This window comes from Coptis chinensis, chromosome 4 (genome assembly GCF_015680905.1).
Source record: "Coptis chinensis isolate HL-2020 chromosome 4, ASM1568090v1, whole genome shotgun sequence".
Classification (NCBI taxonomy): domain Eukaryota; kingdom Viridiplantae; phylum Streptophyta; class Magnoliopsida; order Ranunculales; family Ranunculaceae; genus Coptis; species Coptis chinensis.
The window spans coordinates 14,546,723-14,565,217 of NC_141459.1; the positions used below are offsets into that span (position 1 = coordinate 14,546,723).

The 18,495-nt window shown below is 36.4% G+C and overlaps 2 protein-coding genes and 1 pseudogene across 3 annotated transcripts; all 3 read left to right on the forward strand.

Moving 5' to 3' along the window:
- The first annotated feature begins 2,200 nt into the window (after positions 1-2,200).
- On the forward strand, positions 2,201-6,919 carry LOC147502085 (uncharacterized; annotated as a pseudogene). Its single transcript, XR_015221594.1, has 4 exons — positions 2,201-3,530; positions 5,382-5,441; positions 5,863-6,141; positions 6,251-6,919. The product of XR_015221594.1 is annotated as an uncharacterized LOC147502085 (transcript).
- Positions 6,920-8,214: 1,295 nt separating this feature from the next.
- Positions 8,215-14,972, forward strand: LOC147502086 (serine hydroxymethyltransferase, mitochondrial). The gene is made up of 16 exons (XM_086607052.1): positions 8,215-8,372; positions 8,460-8,513; positions 8,628-8,714; positions 8,864-8,985; positions 9,117-9,191; positions 9,525-9,651; positions 10,187-10,279; positions 11,997-12,089; positions 12,340-12,537; positions 12,679-12,783; positions 13,189-13,254; positions 13,440-13,517; positions 13,771-13,882; positions 13,991-14,101; positions 14,243-14,417; positions 14,765-14,972. The coding sequence occupies exons 1-15, from the start codon at positions 8,283-8,285 to the stop codon at positions 14,389-14,391; spliced, it is 1,560 nt and encodes a 519-aa protein (XP_086463178.1). The 5' UTR covers positions 8,215-8,282; the 3' UTR covers positions 14,392-14,417; positions 14,765-14,972.
- Positions 14,973-15,246: 274 nt separating this feature from the next.
- Positions 15,247-17,976, forward strand: LOC147502087 (putative pentatricopeptide repeat-containing protein At5g52630). Its single transcript, XM_086607053.1, has 2 exons — positions 15,247-15,532; positions 15,621-17,976. The coding sequence occupies exons 1-2, from the start codon at positions 15,434-15,436 to the stop codon at positions 17,814-17,816; spliced, it is 2,295 nt and encodes a 764-aa protein (XP_086463179.1). The 5' UTR covers positions 15,247-15,433; the 3' UTR covers positions 17,817-17,976.
- The last annotated feature ends 519 nt before the right edge of the window (positions 17,977-18,495 follow it).

Consider the following 18,495-nt stretch of genomic DNA (forward strand, 5'->3'; position numbering starts at 1 on the left):
AGATCTGCCCTCTTTTTAGTATTACTGATTTGATTTGGAGTTCAAATTCAGATAAAATATTTGGAAAAAATCCGGATTCAGGTTCGGTTTGGATATTATGAAAAAAATTAGATTTGGATTTGGATATTGGCATATCCTACCCGAACCCACATCCCGTTTCCTGCCCTACTGAAAATACTTATCAACAAGCTACTTGTATGATTGTTCAAAGTCCAAAGAGAAGACAATTAATTTTAACAAAAAAACAAGTGAGAAGACAATTAATGCCTGAAATTGCTCATTGGTGGCATACACATAGATTGTGGAGTTCGAAACAAAGTTATAGTCCATCCAAATCAAATGCTAATACATTATGGAAGAAAAAAAGTCAAATGCTAATACAAGTGTGCATTTCTTTTTGAATAATAACTTTGGAGCTTTCCATATGGATATACAAAATATTAGAATCACGTTCATGAGGGAAGAGTTGTTATTCGTGCTCAGCCCGGATTTGCTCAAGGCACTGAGAAACAGTTTGCTCAAGTAGAATTATGTTCCATAATAGAATTGTTAATTTTGGATTTTCTGGTGGTAATAATATTATGTTTTAGGCTGAGTCCAATGACTTCCTATTTCTTTAAAAGTAGAGCTAAAGTCAATAAAATAGAGCTAAAGTCAACATATTTTACTCTCTATCATTATTTTTCTCTATGTATATATACAAAGGATTTTACTTTCTATCTCTATTTTACTCTCTATATATAGTGAGTAAAAATGAGATAGAGAAATATAATCCTTTCAGATATATAAAAGAAATTAATGATAGAGAGTAAAATCTGTTGATTTTAGCTCTACTTTTAAAGGGATAGAGAGCTATTGGACTCAACCTTATCAATTATAGCATTCGTTCAAAGGTTGGCTCATGCCACTAGGGCTGGAAAATGGTGCGGGTTTTGACCCGAATCCGACCGATTCAAACCCATTTCAACAGTTTGGACTTTAATAATGAGTCTGAATAAAAAAATGGTTTGGATATGAATTATCCATTTTTAATTCGGGTTCAAATATGGTTTTATTCTAAATGGTTCAGATATTCCTAAATCCGAATCCAAAATGTAAAGTTGTGTTTAATATATTTTCTAAATAAATATCTTCTCTAGTCTCTACTTAAATATTTTCCAAATAAGTATCACACAATTCGGGTCGGGTCGGATCCGATTATACTATTTAAAGAAATGGTTCGAATATGGTATGATATTTTGGATCTATTCGGGTCATGGATATAGATCTGGTTTTGTGAAAAAAAAAAATGGATTTAGGCATGGTTATAGTCTGATCCGACCCGAACCTGCTCCATTTCTAGCCCTACATGCCACAGATTGATTGGTATGTTCCAAGTATCTAAAGTCCAAACACTCAATCAGTATAGTTATTAAGTCTTCCACACCCAAAACTATCCATTTTAAGTTCAGAAATAACTTCATGATTAGAAATAATGGATAAAGTTGAAAATGTTCTGTATCTAGGATTCTTGATAGATCCACACCCAAAGCTATACTTCATTTTAATTTTTCACACGTTCGGATAAAGTTGGGCGACATACTAGCAAGGTCATGGACACGTCTTAACTAATTTGCGTTTCTCTAATCTTCTCAATTCAAGTGATCATTTCCCATAAAAACCCATACCTAGACCCACCTAGAAGTTTCAGGAATCTGAGGCCCACAGATCAAAGATTGAAATTGGCAAACCAAAATAATTCTGGCAATTGAATTAGTGCAAAGAAATCACTTGGAATATGGTAGCCTCTTATTAAACAGTTATCAATATTGAAAATTTGGCACTGACAAAAGCTTACATAGGCTTCAATATCAGGTAGTTATAAGGCCCAATAATATGTCAATTGAAAGTATGGACTTATATCCAGTCCAGCCCAACCAAACGCCAAAGTGGTGAGAAGACGTGTAAACCGTCCAGCATTACTATTGTACATTTGTACGGTCAATCAATGTCTCAAGTTTCCCACCACCTCGTATTCGTAACACCACCAACTTAAAAAAGAGTTTGTGTTGTCTTCGATCTCAAATAATCGCAACAAAAAAACTAAAAATAGCAAATACAGTGTTCGATCTCAAAAACTAATTTAAAACAAAATGCAGACGTGAGACGTGATGGACTGAATGGATATTGAAAAGGGTAAACCAAAATAATATAGAAAAAGTTTTGTTTAAACATTATTAATTAATTAATTAATTTTGACTAGTATTCCATTAGAAGTTGGAAGTTTCTAGGAAACTCTGCATGGCACATGGCACAACATCATTAACACCTGTTATTGTTCTTTCTCTTCATCTCTGATTATTTAAATAATATAATTGAACCATCCACCATCCATTATTTTAATAAAATATAGTTGTTGAACAAGACAAGGACATACATTTGAGTATCTGGAAAACGTTTACTATTTCTAGCTTGGGTGTTTTATTTTGGAAATTGGGTTGCTCAGTTTCAACGGTCTTGAATAAGGTGTGGATTTTATCTTTTTTTGGATTGTTTATGTGTTAATTTGTTGTATGGTGAGATTTTTTGGTTGGAGCATTCCTAAAGTTTTAAACTTTTGTAGATATTTAAGGATTAGATCATTTTGAATACTTGTTAGTTAATATGTGCATTTGAAGGTTTGATTGGTTAGTTGACATTGGAATTTCATAGAAATTTTTGAAATTTGAGAGCTGGAATTGGGAATTAAGGGCCGATTTTGTAGAATATTATATGTGTATGGGCCATGTTCTACAAGATCAAAGTGGAGAATCAGAGGAAATGGATAGAGAAGCTACCAGGGAATCTCCTCTCAGGGAAATTCGAAGTACTCGAAATCGATTCCCTGGAGCTGTGAGACTAAAAGCTTATAGATTTGATGGATTGGGAAATTTTGATAACAAGGAATGGGATTTATCAGAAGGTACTGGTAAAGAAGGTATTGGTAAAGAATTTTGTTGGTATCATGTTGAAATTCCAAGGGGTAATCATAAGCTCTTAGTATCAGCACAATACCTTATTGACGTCTTATGTCCTCCATTGAAACTTCAAGACATTCTTTTTCGCTTGTGAGCAATGGACCCTTTTGTGGGCATGTTGATGGAGCCTTGGTATTCAGGGTGAATTCACCAGGTCCTGCTCATAGTGATTTTACGATTCAATCGCTGCAAGGATTACCGAGAACTCTGTGATTACTGTATCTTTGGGACGGTTGCGGTTAGGGTTCTCGCCTACTGGTCAATCACTTCTTTCAGAGGTTCCTAGTGTAGAGAGTCCCAGTGTGGCTGGAGGTCAGGAGAACGACGAAAATAGCATTGTTATTATGGAGCATGTTCTTGAATTTTTTTTGACAATGAATCACTCGGAGGAGGCCGATAATCCGGTTCCTAAGACTGTCTCAAATCTCGTTGTTCATGTTCTCGATACACATGTGGATCACCTTCAAGATATAGTGACCAAGCTTGAGATGGATTTGGATTCTGTTGAGCTCCATATGGATAAAGGTAACTTTTGCTGAAACAGTTCTTTCTGTTGTCATTTCTCTTTTCCTCGTCAATGATTATTTCACACTGAGGTGGTTCACCTCTTGGTGTCATTTCGTTCTGTGCATCCCCCATTTCTCTATGTTTGTACAGTATTATAATTACGTGGTTTGGGTTAAGTCTTGAGCTGGAATATTTTTTCTTTGTGTATGCTCAAAATAATTCAACAAATGCTAATAAGTTCATTGTTTTAGGTTATAATTATGCTGGCTGTATTGGTTTCTCACACAATCACCTTTCCCCACCATTTATGTGTTAAATAATAGGTTCATTTATACTATCTAGTATGTGGCCCCCAGATAGTGCTTTGCATACACATCTCTTCTTTAGCCTGGATCTATGAGGTTGAGTTGTTGCTTCAGCCAATACAAAGGTTAGGTGTTGAAACTAATATCTTACAAAGTTTATGCACTGTTTAATATTTCTAATTGTGTCTACATCAGAAATATCTTAAGCTTGCCCTAACCTCAATCTAATGGTTGTATGAAATGAACTTCGTGATGTGTTTCTCAGTTTGCACCACAAAAGATATTCTTGATCATCACTTGAGTTTTGTTAAACATGTCTCACTCTTTACTTTAAGAGGACAAGTTGAGGTCATTAAATCATAAGTATAGAAAAGAAAGCTAACGTTTGATGAACAATAGAGCCAAAGTTGTTGTCATTGATGCCTAGAAGTAGACCCCCACCCCTTTCTTTTGGGAGATCAGAAAAGTGGTTCTTTAAACCAGAACCCGTGATTTTTAATTAATATTTACTCGATTACTAAAAGATTAAAGTCATTTATGATTTTCAATGCTACTTATCTGTATATAATTCCTTATTAGTCGTTGAGATGATACAATGTCATTAACCAATTCCATTCTGACATTTTTTTAAAGTATTGGTTACTTGTTAGTAATATCGCTCGAAAGTAGTTAGTAAAACCTTTATGAAATTCAATTCTTTGAGACACAGAGACAGCATTTAAAACTCCCTTTGAAACTTTAAAGTTAAGAAGATGAGCTTGAAGATGCGCGTACAATACCGCCACCACGATGGCATCATCTTCAGAAACACCACATGCCATAGTCCATAGAACTACTAAGTTTATCTTTCACTACCCTACCTTCACCACTGACATCATTGATTTTGTCATCATGCTGACTTCTGAACAATCATGGTGCACCCGACATGAGTTTTCGCACCATCATTTAGTTGTTGTTTTTAGAGCTCCAAATGACATATAGCTCAGGCGCCATGTCTTCATTCCATAGTACAATCAAGTGTAAGTGGATACGTTATTCCATTGGCAGTTTATTTATCTGTAGACTTATAATTGGCCTTAATGTGATAAAGAAAATATGCATTTCAGTTGAACTGTCCCCTTCCCTTTCTCTGGTTTCAGCACAATAACTTTAACACAATAAATTTAATAAATCTCCCTGGTTAATGGGTTCTCTCTAGATTTTGTAACATTCAGCATTGCTTTTAAGGGTTTACAATTGTTTTTCACAGTGAGCAAACAAGGGACCTCAAACAAGAGAAAAATTGGTTGGTTGACTTTCTAGAGTAGAAGAAGGAAAAATAACAATAGAAAAAGAGAATATAGTGGGAAACGTTGATAATGCGTTCTGGAAATACTTTGATCTTTATATCGATTGACTTCTCTTCAAGTGGCACGGTGGGAATTACATGTTATACTAGTATCAAGTTTGTTTCTGTAGCAGCAGTAAGGTTTTGAGGGTTGAGGAACATTATCCTGTTATTGAGTCTTCATAATTTTCAATTGAATAAAAGTACGACATGTGACCTCATAACCTTTGTTGCAGGTGGTTTTGCTTTTAAAGAAACAAATGATGGATGACAGAAGATTCCCAAAAATGCATCTGAATTTGCAGCCTCCTGCAGGTAGTTTCTCAGGCTGAAGTCACTTTCGTGTTGATTTAAGTAGAAAAGCTAGTGTAATATTCTTCAAATAGATCAAGTATAGTCCTGTGGACTAAACTGTAAAAGGTGCTCCTACATGCTTGTTATCATGCATTTCTATTCTGATGAACTATTGCATGCACTGCACCAGCTAAATCTCGGTCCAATCCATGAGCTTGCATGGTTGTTGGAAGAAATCTTTTATATGTGAGTTATAATATAATACTGGTAGCTGTGGGCACCTGCAGTGCTTTATACATGTGTGGTGTATCCATTCCAGTTGAATTCCTAGATGAAACTTTTTCTACCTTTTAATTGTGAACTCATGAGAAGAGGTCTGGAGACCTTATCACGAGTCGCATGCCAAACGATCATGGTTCTAAATTTAGTGTTTGTGTAACCCAGGTAATTGCGCATGGGGAACAAGTGTTTCCACGTGTCAAAGAAAAAATGTGCTACCAAGGCCTGGTTCTCTGGTGAAGATGTTGTTGCTTTAGAAGAGTTAATCGGGCTGGATCAGGAGACTAAAAAGAGAACGTTGGTTTTATAGCAAATCGTGTCACAGCAATCCAGGCTGGTCTAGACAGCTGGCAGGCTGAGCAAATAAACAGGAAGCTGTACTATCTCTCATTTCTTTCAATTATATTCCTTCCACTGTCCATTGTCACTGGAGGTAAACTCTCTGTTCAGTTCAATTGTTTTGCTTTGCAGTTCCACAGTTTTCCTGCATGATTTTGATTTTATTGAGAATTATTCAGTCAAATATCCACTTCTCTTAACAGTATTTGGGATGAACGTGGGGGGCGTGCCATGGACAGGGCAGAATAATCCTCTCCTAAAAGAAGGGTTCCGAAATGTCATGTTGATCTGTGTTGCAATGGTACTTCTTGTACTGCTTTGCTTTATTTTCCCAGCTCTTTATGTCCGCTTGGCTTCTTGGAGGAAGCAAATGCTATTGAAGAGAAGTTGGTCTCTGAACAGGAAGTCCTTCTTTAGAAGAAATGTTGAAGGTAGAACTCAAGAAAGAAGCGGCTACCTACGGATATGATTAGACTCGTGTCCTTATGCCACCAGTGCGAGTTGCTTGACCCAGAGGGGTTCAGTGATCTGCAATTCAACCTTGAGGTTTTCTCGCGACATGTCTTCCACAGTGCTCAGAAATTAACGTCTGTGTATATCATCCTCTTCGCATCATTTGTGATATGCCCAACTGTATCAATGGATGAGAATAAGTCAGCAAACACTCAGTGCCCATCGATAGAGAGGAAAGCAGCTTCTTGCCAATTCTGGGCTGCAGGTGTTGATATTTCTGTCGGTATTCAATTTGATTCATTATTTCAGGGTTCTTAACATGCCCAGTTTCTGAATAATAGACTGAAACACATGCAAACATGTTTACTGTAAAATGTATATTTTTGGCCGAGTTTTGGAACTATAATTACCTTCAGATAGTTGTGATGTCCTTGAAAAAAAGTAGCCTAGTCTAAAAGTTTTAGTTGCGCCAATAATGTCCCAGAGAACCCCTGCCATAATGTGTTTCTATATTGTTGAAACCTATACTGGGTAGTCTCATGCTTAAATTTGAGTTTTAGCCTGCACTTGGTACAAAAGCCGATCTGGAAGAGCATTACTTGGTAAACCGGAAAGTGAAAATGAAGTGTTTCAAGGACTTTGATGGTCTTGGTGGTGAGCCTCAACAAATTTCAGTATCAAAGGTGATACAATTCAGCCAAAACTTTGACTATAAAAAATTTGGCATTCTTCATATAACTTTCAGGGTCAGATTCCCAGCGCCAAAGCCCTACCATGCAGATCGATACAGGGCCCGGCCTTATTGTTATTATCTTTTGGACATGTTATTACTGTTAATCACATCAATGGAAAATTGCTGCTTTATAGAGAGTGACATCTCTAATCAGATACACAAGAAGCATTCCAACATGAATCCACAATCTGATATTGCAAAACATGGGTGGTTTATCCGTTTATGTGGCTACTAGCTAAAAGAGCTCGGATGGGGCATGGGTGGTTAGTTTTAGGATGATGATGTTGGTACGTGGCATCATTGCATCGTGAACCTTATTCCCACCTTAAGAATGTTAGAAAGTCTTTCTCAAATTTTTATTATTTTTAATTATTTAGTTTTATATCTTTGTTTTAACATTTCGTTTAACTGTAATCACTTATGGCCGTGCGTGCATGGTGCGTTTCTACAAAACCTCACAGGTAGATTTCAATTAAGGAACTTCGGTCATAGTGTCATCTTAAGAATTTAGGATATGAATTTCTGAGTCCCACATGCTTACATGCCCATGAGACACGGACTGTTAGTTGACCCTAAGTGTATAACACACGATTAGAACAAGTTGATGCTCTGAGTTATTCACCTAATTTTCTTATTACCGTCTAACACATATACATGATGTATCTTTCTGTATATGGACGAAGAATCACTGTCATTGTTGGTGTTTAAAATCTTGTTCAACGTTGTTAGATCTGAAGTTTAAAACAAGAAAATTAATGGTAGAATACGAGAGAGGCTCAGAGCAAGTCCAATGGGGGTGCTGCTATATGTGCTAGAACGAGTATAGCCCCTGGACATATAGGTTGTCGTATTGCAAATTTGCAATATATATATATACTGAGAAAAGAAAGTAATTGAATTTCAAATAAAAAAATAATTTTTTTTTTTTTTTTTTTTTTTTTTAACCGCCATCAGTCACCAACCCCACAAAGGAAAACACTAAAAATGGCAAAAATCATTTTTTTTATTCTCTTTCCTCTTTTATCAACAACCAACCATTCTCTCGCTCAATGGCGATGGCAATGGCGCTACGCAAACTTTCTTCTTCTGTCCACAAACCAATCCGTCCTCTCTTCACTGCTGATACTTTCTATCACATGGTTCTTTCTCTTTCTTTTATCTCTATTCATTTCTACGTAGTTTTTTTTTTCTTCTCTTTATACTGATTTGTTTTGTTTGTTGGGCAGACATCTTTGCCGAATGAAGTTGTATATGAGAAGGAGAAAAACAACTCTGTTCCTGTAATAAGCCGAATATGTTTTATCTTTTTTTTTTTATAGAATCTCATTCATTCATTCATTAAGATCTGTGATTGTTTATATATGTATATATATTTGTTTTGTTTTGATATTCAGTGGCCGAAGCAATTGAATTCTCCATTGGAAGTTGTTGATCCAGAGATTGCTAATATTATCGAGCTTGAGAAAGCTAGGCAATGGAAGGTGATATTATTTTCTCTTTACTTTGAATCTGTAGTTGAAGTTTGAGCAATCAAGTTTTCTTTGGTTTATCTTCTTTTTCTTAAATTTACAACTGAAAAGTTTTTTTTTTTTCGAGGTTACTTACTAATTGAATTACTTGTTTTGTGAAGGGACTGGAACTCATTCCTTCAGAGAATTTCACTTCACTCTCGGTTATGCAAGCGGTTGGGTCTGTCATGACCAACAAGTATAGTGAAGGATATCCTGGTGCTAGATACTATGGAGGAAATGAGTATGACAATCCATTATTTTGTTTTCATTTCCATTACTTCTCTTCTATAGTAGCTATTGTTGTTTATTTCACAATGAACAAGTGTTTTGGTTCTATGGTTAATGTTCATATGTTGCCTTGCGTCAATACAGGTACATTGACATGGCAGAAACTTTATGTCAGAAGCGTGCACTGGAGGCGTTTCGGTTGGACCCTGCAAAATGGGGTAAATTCTTATGATGTAAGCTTATTTCAATAGAAAAAGTCCTATATAGGTTTTGTTTCTCTTCACCCTTTTGGAGGTAGGTTGTTCAATTCAATGTGGCTTGCAATTTAGGCACTTAGGCTGCTATTGGTATGAAAGTAAATCTTATGAACGTTGCTTGACAATAATGATATTTTATTTTCTGTATCACTGTAACATATGACTTAACTTGATTGAAATTTTGCCAAAGACAATATTAACAACTTTTCCCTCTAGTAGGAGTTGCTTTTCAGTAGTTTTATATCTGTTTCAATGTGATGCTTTCTTTCGTTGTCTTACTTACCTTATATCTTGCAGTCAACGTGCAGTCCCTGTCTGGGTCTCCTGCTAACTTCCAAGTTTATACTGGACTTCTGAAACCTCATGAGAGAATCATGGCACTTGATCTTCCTCATGGTGGGCATCTTTCACATGGGTATCAGGTGCTTACTATTTTTCCTCATTCAAATTATAGTCAGTTGAAGTGAATGATACCTTTCCAGAGTGACTTTCTGCATAGTTTTCTTTCTTAAATGTGCACTTTCACTCTTTATTCTAGTAATGTGGAAAGTCTATTCGGTCTGTTTGGCATTTATCTACTGGATTTTGTTTTTTATTTTTGTTTTTAAAATTTCTATTACAATCATTCTAGATGTATTATTTATTTCGAAAAACCACATATCTTTACCAGTATCTTGAACTTACAATACTTTTCCAATATCCTAAAGCACATTTCTATGGACTTGAAACTCCTACGATCCAGTAGGATTTATAAAACCACCTCTTCTGGTGATGTTTTTATTGCATACTGAAGTACTGAACTGGAAAAATGTAAAAGATTTTTACAGTTGTTAATATTTTTATTATTCTAATGCAAATCCAGAGTGAGCATATGATACTTTCCATTGTAATAGCATTTTGTTTCTACATGCGAAGATTTTCTTGGGCTAGAACTCACCATCTTATTTGCTCGTGCAGACTGACACCAAGAAGATATCCGCTGTGTCTATATTTTTTGAGACAATGCCATATAGATTGGATGAGAGCACTGGTTATATTGACTATGACCAGGTATTGTTTTATTTTTGTATTTTGGCTGCCTTGTTTCAGTTGTACTCCAGGATGTGTTTCCATATAAGAAACATTATGCACTTATTGGCAGCATTTTTCTAGTTTTCTAATTCCAATCCAGATCATAAAATCATTTAAGGTAGTAGCACGAAGAGGAGTGAACTGGGAAATTTAAGTGAGGTGTCTGGATTTCTCAATAAGCTTACGGCTAAACTCAGCGCCGTTCTTCAGTGAGACATGGTAGAATACAATGCATAAGAATGAAATTTACGTCTCATTCTAGTTATTGGGCCGCTCTTAGGTGTGCTACCTTGACCAGTGATAATCTTAGGAAGGAGAAATGATTTTGGTAAGAATTCTACTCCTTAAGTAAGTTTGACGTCAAATAGGTTAGTCTTGCCATATTTTGACCCATGGATTTTTTCTTTTCTCTCTCTCTCTCTCCTCTCTCTGTCTGTTCTGCCGTGAAGTTAATGATGCTAGTTTAGTGATGGGCCTCTTAACATTGTTTCAATTGAGGTTATATTCTCTGAAGGCTAATTCACTTTGGTGCTTGGTTCTGTAACATTGGGTGTTCCTCATTTTCATTGAAATCCTCCTTGAGGTCCTTATGAGATATAAGAAGAGATTCTAATAATCAACCAAGCTTTTCATTATTCATTAATGGCGTTACCGAGTTTCACTCTTTCTCTTTCTTGTTACAAAAGTGTGGAATGAAAAAAATGAATGATCTTTCTCCTGTCTCTTTCTCTCACTTCCCTCTGCTGAGAATGTTGTGGACTGAATTGACTTGTTGTGACTTGTCTTTTTCTGTAGCACCCTTTCTCCTTTTATAGCTGCTTCACATGGGCTTCATCCAATAGCTTTATGCCATGTGTCCATTCCTTTTCCTTTCTCTTCTACCTGCAATTTATACTAATATATCGGCTCTCTTGCGATATTGTATTAGAAAATTATTGAAATATTGGCGAATATCGTTAGTATACGATATTTGGCCACCACAATGATGTCCATGAAGGCATTCTTTTTTATGGTTCAAGGTGTGGGAAGAGTTCAGGGGGATTCTGTTTGGGTATTATATTTTGGTAGAATTCCATTATGTATTGTCATGTGGGGCAGCATCACAGATTGCGTAATTGGGGATTTGATCTTTTATCTGCTGTATTAGCTGTTTCATGTGTTGGCCATGTAGTCCCACTATATTATCTTGTATCTAATAGTCTCTATTGTTCGTATGAAAAAAGAAAACAAAGAGAAATGAATATTGGTACGTGCTTGTAAGTATTTTAAATAAATAGAGGTCACTTGAGAAATTAGGGAAAAGGAAAGATAAAGGAATACCTAGTTGGGTTATTTATGGATCTCAGAGTTTGTAAAATCAGCTTAGTAATTATTAGATTGTTCCTATGGTATTGGGAGATAGAACAAAAAGTAGTGAATTTTGTTACAATTATGAGGATAATCATATCGTTTTCTGATCGCCCAATCACAAGGAAGGATGCTTGGAGCACATCTAATTATAAATTGTTATTAAATAAAGTATAACTGTACATGTCATTTAAATAGGAAGAATTTGTGAGTTTCTTGAAACCCACGTTTCCCATTTTATTTTCATTTGACTTCTCTAGAGTTTGCTCATTACATATATTATGCATATTGTTTTCTGGTCGTGACTTTTTCTTATTTGAAAGATTTCTATGTGGATATTTAATTACAGTTGGAGAAAAGTGCCACACTCTTCAGGCCAAAGCTAATCGTTGCTGGTGCAAGTGCTTATGCACGCCTCTATGATTATGCGCGTATTCGCAAGGTAAACTTCATTATATTGAAATATACTAATCAAGCAAGGGATCATCCATCACTTCTTTATTTTTTGGGTTTTTTGTTTTGTTTTTGTCTCTTGTTTTTTGTGCTTTGTTGTTTGACACGTTTACTTGGATACTACGGCGGAAATGTGAGGGAAGATAGATCTTATAGTCTTATGTGTGTTTACTATGTGCCTATGTTCAAAATTTTATTGTAACTTCTGATTTAAGACAAAGTTGTAATGGATTTGACAGGTCTGTGACAAGCAGAAAGCTATCCTATTGGCTGATATGGCACATATTAGTGGATTGGTTGCAGCTGGTGTCATTCCATCTCCTTTTGAATATGCAGATATAGTGACCACCACAACCCACAAGTCACTCCGTGGGCCACGTGGAGCCATGATCTTCTATAGGAAAGGGCTGAAGGAGGTTAACAAAAAAGGAGAAGAGGTAATTGCATGTTGGCCTGTTTTGTATTGAAGTTGAGATTATGGTTGGAATACCTGCATCACCGATCAAAAAGTAACTGGAAGGAAAGCTCTCAAAGTAAGTAGTCGCAATGATGATTAACGTTTCTATTCCATTTTGAAGGTCATGTATGATTTCGAAGACAAAATCAATGCTTCTGTCTTTCCTGGGCTTCAGGGTGGTCCACACAATCACACGATTGCTGGTTTAGCAGTTGCTTTGAAACAGGTTTGACTTTGTGATCTTCTTTAACCAACTGTTGATAAGGTGGAAACCTTCTTGGAATTAGTAAGTGGAATATTGTATTGCTGGTAGCAGTTAATCAAATGTCTCTAAGCACATGATGGTAATAATACATATGCCCGTACAGATTGGAGTTGGACATGTGAGATCCTATGTTATTAAACTTGCATAGATTAGTGGATGTTTTGTAGTTCATTAAAGATGTACAATATGGATGATGGCCAAAACACTGGAAACGCTCTTCATACTGATAAAGTGATAATTGATATATAGTTTGTAGTATATTAGTGATAACAAGCTCCTTTCAACTTATTACTTTTGCGGTAAAATTATATTGAATGTAGGCATGATGTGTGTCTGCTCTCATTCATTGGTACCATATTGTTGCAGGCTACCACTTCAGAGTATAAAGCCTATCAAGAGCAAGTCCTCAGTAACTGCTCAAAGTTTGCCCAGGTATAATTACTGAGACGTTTACTCAATGTACTGGCGCTGCATGTCCCAACTGGCTTCAACTCTTTTTGTTTTTTTCTCCAAAGTTAGTCATTAGTGGTCTCACATTAATGTTTGTTTGGTTAATACATGTGGTCAAATAGAATTTTTGTCTGTCCTTCTAATTTCCAAATTTTAACTTTGTGCAGACATTGACTGAGAAGGGTTATGACCTCGTCTCTGGAGGAACTGAGAACCATTTAGTATTGGTGAATCTGAAAAACATGGTGAAAGATTTTTCCTCTTAACTTCGCAGAACCAACCCTTTCTTCTTGTAACTAAAGTACCATACGATTCTATACCATTACCATGTTTTTTTAGTTTGGGGAGGGCGGCAACAGCTGACTTAATCATCATTTGACTAGCATACATATGGTTCTATACCAAGAATATGCTTGTTACATTACATAAAAGAATTGTACAAACTAAATTCTCAATATGACTATCAGAACTTCAATCACGGGCTATTTGTTCCTGTAGGGTATTGATGGATCGAGAGTTGAGAAGGTGCTGGAGATGGTTCACATTGCTGCCAACAAGAACACTGTTCCAGGGGATGTGTCTGCCATGGTTCCTGGAGGCATCCGGATGGGTAGATGCATCTTCCTTGTATCTCTATTTAGTTTATTTCTTGTGTGTTTTCATTTTAAGACCAAGTACTGCAGACTGATGAGCTTCCTTCCTCTTTGGTGGTTCACAGGAACCCCAGCCCTTACATCAAGGGGCTTTCTCGAGGAGGATTTTGCCAAAGTGGCAGAGTTCTTCGATGTTGCTGTGAAGTTGGCTCTGAAAGTTAAAGCCGAAACCAAAGGTCGCAATGTTACCAGTTTTTTATCCTACAGATAGTTCCTGAGAAATTTTGTTCACTTGCATGGCATGAATTCTTATGAATGCAAGGCTTGTTAAAATTTCTAATATGAGATGCATTATTTTGTGGGATTTTGTGAACCAGGAACAAAGTTGAAAGATTTCTTAGCCACAATCCAGAGTAGCAGTGACATTCAATCGGAGATTGCAAAAATCCGCAATGATGTTGAGGAGTATGCCAAACAATTCCCAACTATTGGGTTCGAGAAAGAAACAATGAAATACAAGAACTAAGGTCAAGGGTCTTAAAAATATGCAAGGTACACATGAATCCACTCAAAATCAGTACTTAACTTTTAGAGTGATTTCAAATTATTCACAAGTTATTTATGTAGGGCGGTGTAATGTAGTATTTTTGTATTTTTCTTTCAAGCGGTTTTTTTTTAGGATACATCATATCCTCTTATGAATGTTTAAATAATTCCAACCAATCTGATATAAAACGTCTGTAGTCACTACTCAGTGGAGTCTTCTGTCTTTGCGAACTACCAGTTATTATTCAAATTTGATTCTTCTCTTAAAACAGTTTTGTTTTTCGTACAGTCCTCAACTGTGTTGCGTTAGATCAATGTAACCGGTTCCTCATTGTATATTATCTGTGGAACAGGGACTGCCTGGAGCTTGTATGTTTTCTCAACTAAATGGAGGTGAACTTGAGAAGAAGCCATATTCTAGGAATATACTTATCAAGGATGGAATGTTGGAGAGCTCACAGTTCTAAATGAAGCATAACTTTTGATTTATTTCTTCAACCAATAAATGTATATTATACTTACTTTTATTTGATAAGTAGATCTATGGTCTCATTCCATATCTGTCTCTGCTCTTCTTTAGTTATGACTTCATAGGTGCCTGAAATGTTCTTCATCACTTAAGAAGATACTAAAGTAATTTATATATACCGGATTATATATAACGCATGGTGCCAGATATCAACACATGTAAATGTACCAACGACTTACATAAAGGCTGAAGCTGAAAAGCAATAAAAAGAAAAAATGGAAAGCAGTGGAAATTTGGACAGCCAAAGGCAAAACCAATATAAATATTGACGAAAAGAGGCTATAGTATACTATTTCGAGGACAAACTTGATGGACTTTTAAGTTGTGATTTCCGAGGATGATGTTAAACTGTCATAACGGTCATTTTCAAACTTTTTTAACTGAAAGTGAAATTTGAAAAAATTAACTAACTAACAGCTTCTCCTTCCCTCCACAATTTTATCCAACAAGATCATTCTAGATAACGTATTCTTTTTCCTTCTTCTTTTAATTAATGGCCTCTCTTCCATCTGTTGCTGTAACCGGTGTCACTCAAAAGCTTGACTTGGAATACAGAAAATTCTCTCAACATTATTCCATTTCCACAGATAAGGTAATTAATTCAATCTTGTGCTCAACAACTTTAAGGTTCTTTCTATCTATCTATAAGGTTTAAATGTACTTCACTTTAAATGTTGCAGAACACAAACATTTCATACCAAAGAAGTTATACTAGCAAACCATCAGAGAAAAACATTGATCCTAAAAGCTTGGATTATAGAGAAGCACTTTCTATCTTAAAAGAAAGTAGTGTCGTCGAATCTGCTGTCTATGTTCCTATTTTGCAAGAATGTATAGACAACTATTCAGTTTCAGAAGCTCAAATGATTCACACCCATGTTATAAAAACAGGATATCATGAAGATATGTTTCTTATGACATTTCTTATAAATGTTTATACCAAATGTGGGGCTATGGATTTTGCGCGTGGAGTTTTTGATAAGTTGTCTAAGAAGAATGTTGTTACTTGGACTGCTTTGATAACAGGTTACGTTCGCAATTCTGAGCCTGAATTGGCCATCAGAGTTTTTCTAGAATTGTTGGAATCTGGGGCTTATCCGACGAATTACACTTTGGGGGCTGTAGTAAGTGCTTGTTCTTCTTTGTATTTAGTTGGCATGGGGAAGCAAATTCATGGCTATATTGTTAAGTACAATATTGAGTCTGATACTAGTACAGGGAATGCAATATGCAGCTTATATTCCAAATGTCGTCGTTTTGATTTAGCGGTTAAAGCCTTTAGAAGGATCCCTGAGAAGAATGTAATTTCTTGGACAACGATGATATCCGCTTGTGGTGATAACGGTGATGCTATGTTGGGTTTGAAAATCTTTGTTGAGATGCTCTTAGATGGCGTTGAACCGAATGAGTTCACACTGACTAGTGTCTTGAGCTTATGTTGTGTAATGCAGGCTTTGGAATTCGGAGAGCAGGTTCACTCCTTGAGTATCAAGTTTGGATGTGTATCTAACCTACCCGTTAAAAATTCAATCATGTATTTGTATCTGAGATCTGGAAAAACAGACGAGGCACAGAAACTGTTTAGTGCAATGGAGACAATCAGTTTGGTTACATGGAATGCGATGATTGCAGGCTATGCCCAAATGATGGAGAATGAAAAGAATGTTTTGAAAGCTCAACATAGTGGAACAGATGCGCTTAACATCTTTCTTAAACTGAACCGATCAAGCCTGAAGCCTGATTTGTTCACCTTTTCAAGCATCCTAACTGTGTGTAGCAGCTTGGTGGCAATAGAACAAGGTGAACAGATCCATGCCCAGACCATCAAAACTGGGTTTTTATCCGATATCGTTGTTGGAAGTGCATTGGTTAACATGTATAACAAATGTGGCAGCATTGAGAAAGCGACCAGAGCCTTTGTCGAGATGCCCACGAGAACACTGATATCTTGGACGTCGATGATCACAGGATACGCTCAGCATGGACGGTCTGCCCAGGCTTTACAGCTTTTTGAAGATATGAGACTGGCAGGAGAGAGACCTAATAAGATTACATTTGTTGGTGTCTTTTCAGCTTGTAGCCATGCCGGCATGGTTGATCAAGCGATGAGATATTTTAAAATGATGAAGAAAGAGTACAGAATCAAGCCGGTTGTGGACCATTTTGCGTGTTTAGTTGATATGTTTGTTAGATTAGGTCGGCTACAAGACGCTTTTGATTTCATTGAGAAAATGGAATTTGAGCCCAATGAGTTTATATGGTCAATCTTGATTGCTGGTTGTAGAAGCCACGGGAATATGGACTTAGGATTTTATGCTGCGGAGCGCTTGCTTGAACTCAAGCCTAAAGACTTTGAGACTTATGTCTTACTGCTAAGCATGTATCTCTCAGCTGGGAGATGGAAGGATGTGTCGAAGGTGAGGAAACTAATGAAAGATGAAAATCTGGGCAAAGTAACGGATTGGAGCTCAATTAGCATTAAGGATAAGGTTCATTCTTTCAGACCTGATGACAGATCACAAAGTCATAGTACAGAGATTTACAAGTTACTGGATAATTTGCTTGACAAAGCAAAGAGTCTTGGATATGCATCACTAAAAAGCTTAGAGATGGCTGATGAGGAGGAGACTGACAAGACATTTTCTTCTGCTATCCATCACAGTGAGAAGCTGGCTGTTGCTTTTGGCTTGTTAAATATGACCAGTGGGGCCTCTGTACGCGTTCTCAAGAGTAGTAGTATGTGTAGGGATTGCCACAGTTTAATTATGTACATATCAGTATTAACTGGAAGAGAAATCGTAATTCGGGATAGCAAGCGACTTCACCAGTTCAATAACGGTCACTGTTCTTGTGGGGATTTTGGCAGTCTTCTGTAACTTCGGCGATTGTTCTTCTTCTTGTAATTGTCTCCAGAGAGATAGGATTTTGAATTTTGACACTGGGACTCTGTAACCATTATTTGACCATGCAAAATAATGTGAAAAATCGAGCATCTAAATCTAAATCAACGCTTCAGAGGTTCTTCAGAGTAATCAACCCAAGATGGATCGTTTATATTTTGTAAACCTGAAGGAATTGAGTTTCACAAATGGTAACAAATAATGGAGTTTTTTCTCTGTGATCCTTAGTAGTTTTCGAACATATTAAAAATATTAACAACTATGTAGAGATATGAGATATGAATATTATATTGATCACTTATCTAAATTTTATGTAAAGTGAAAACCCCACCCTCTCTAAAAAGAGAAAACCCACGTTTGATAAAGAAGTCAGATCTTCTCCGCCCGGGTGTAAAAGTGGTCATTTTACACTTTACAAAAATATAGTGACACCTGTCCACCTATTTCACACCTATAACAAAGAGTTCTAACGGTGTTAGATAGAGATAAAACAACATTTTGTTTGTTTGCAATAGTAACAACACTTTCATAACTGAGTTCATCAAGAGGTACCTTGCTGGTAGACTTGATGCCCAATCCTTTCACTGGCTTCTTGAACCATATCTCATTAGTTAAATCGTAAGCGAACAAAGTAGTGTGGGTAAACGTGATAGAG

Excerpts from the sequence above, each read along its gene's own strand:
- LOC147502087 (XM_086607053.1), top strand. The coding sequence starts at position 15,434 with ATGGCCTCTCTTCCATCTGTTGCTGTAACCGGTGTCACTCAAAAGCTT. Across the intron at positions 15,533-15,620 it reads ATTCCATTTCCACAGATAAG|AACACAAACATTTCATACCA; the intron begins GTAATTAATTCA and ends TAAATGTTGCAG.
- LOC147502086 (XM_086607052.1), top strand. The coding sequence starts at position 8,283 with ATGGCGATGGCAATGGCGCTACGCAAACTTTCTTCTTCTGTCCACAAA. Across the intron at positions 8,514-8,627 it reads AGAAAAACAACTCTGTTCCT|TGGCCGAAGCAATTGAATTC; the intron begins GTAATAAGCCGA and ends TTTGATATTCAG. Across the intron at positions 12,090-12,339 it reads ATTATGCGCGTATTCGCAAG|GTCTGTGACAAGCAGAAAGC; the intron begins GTAAACTTCATT and ends TGGATTTGACAG.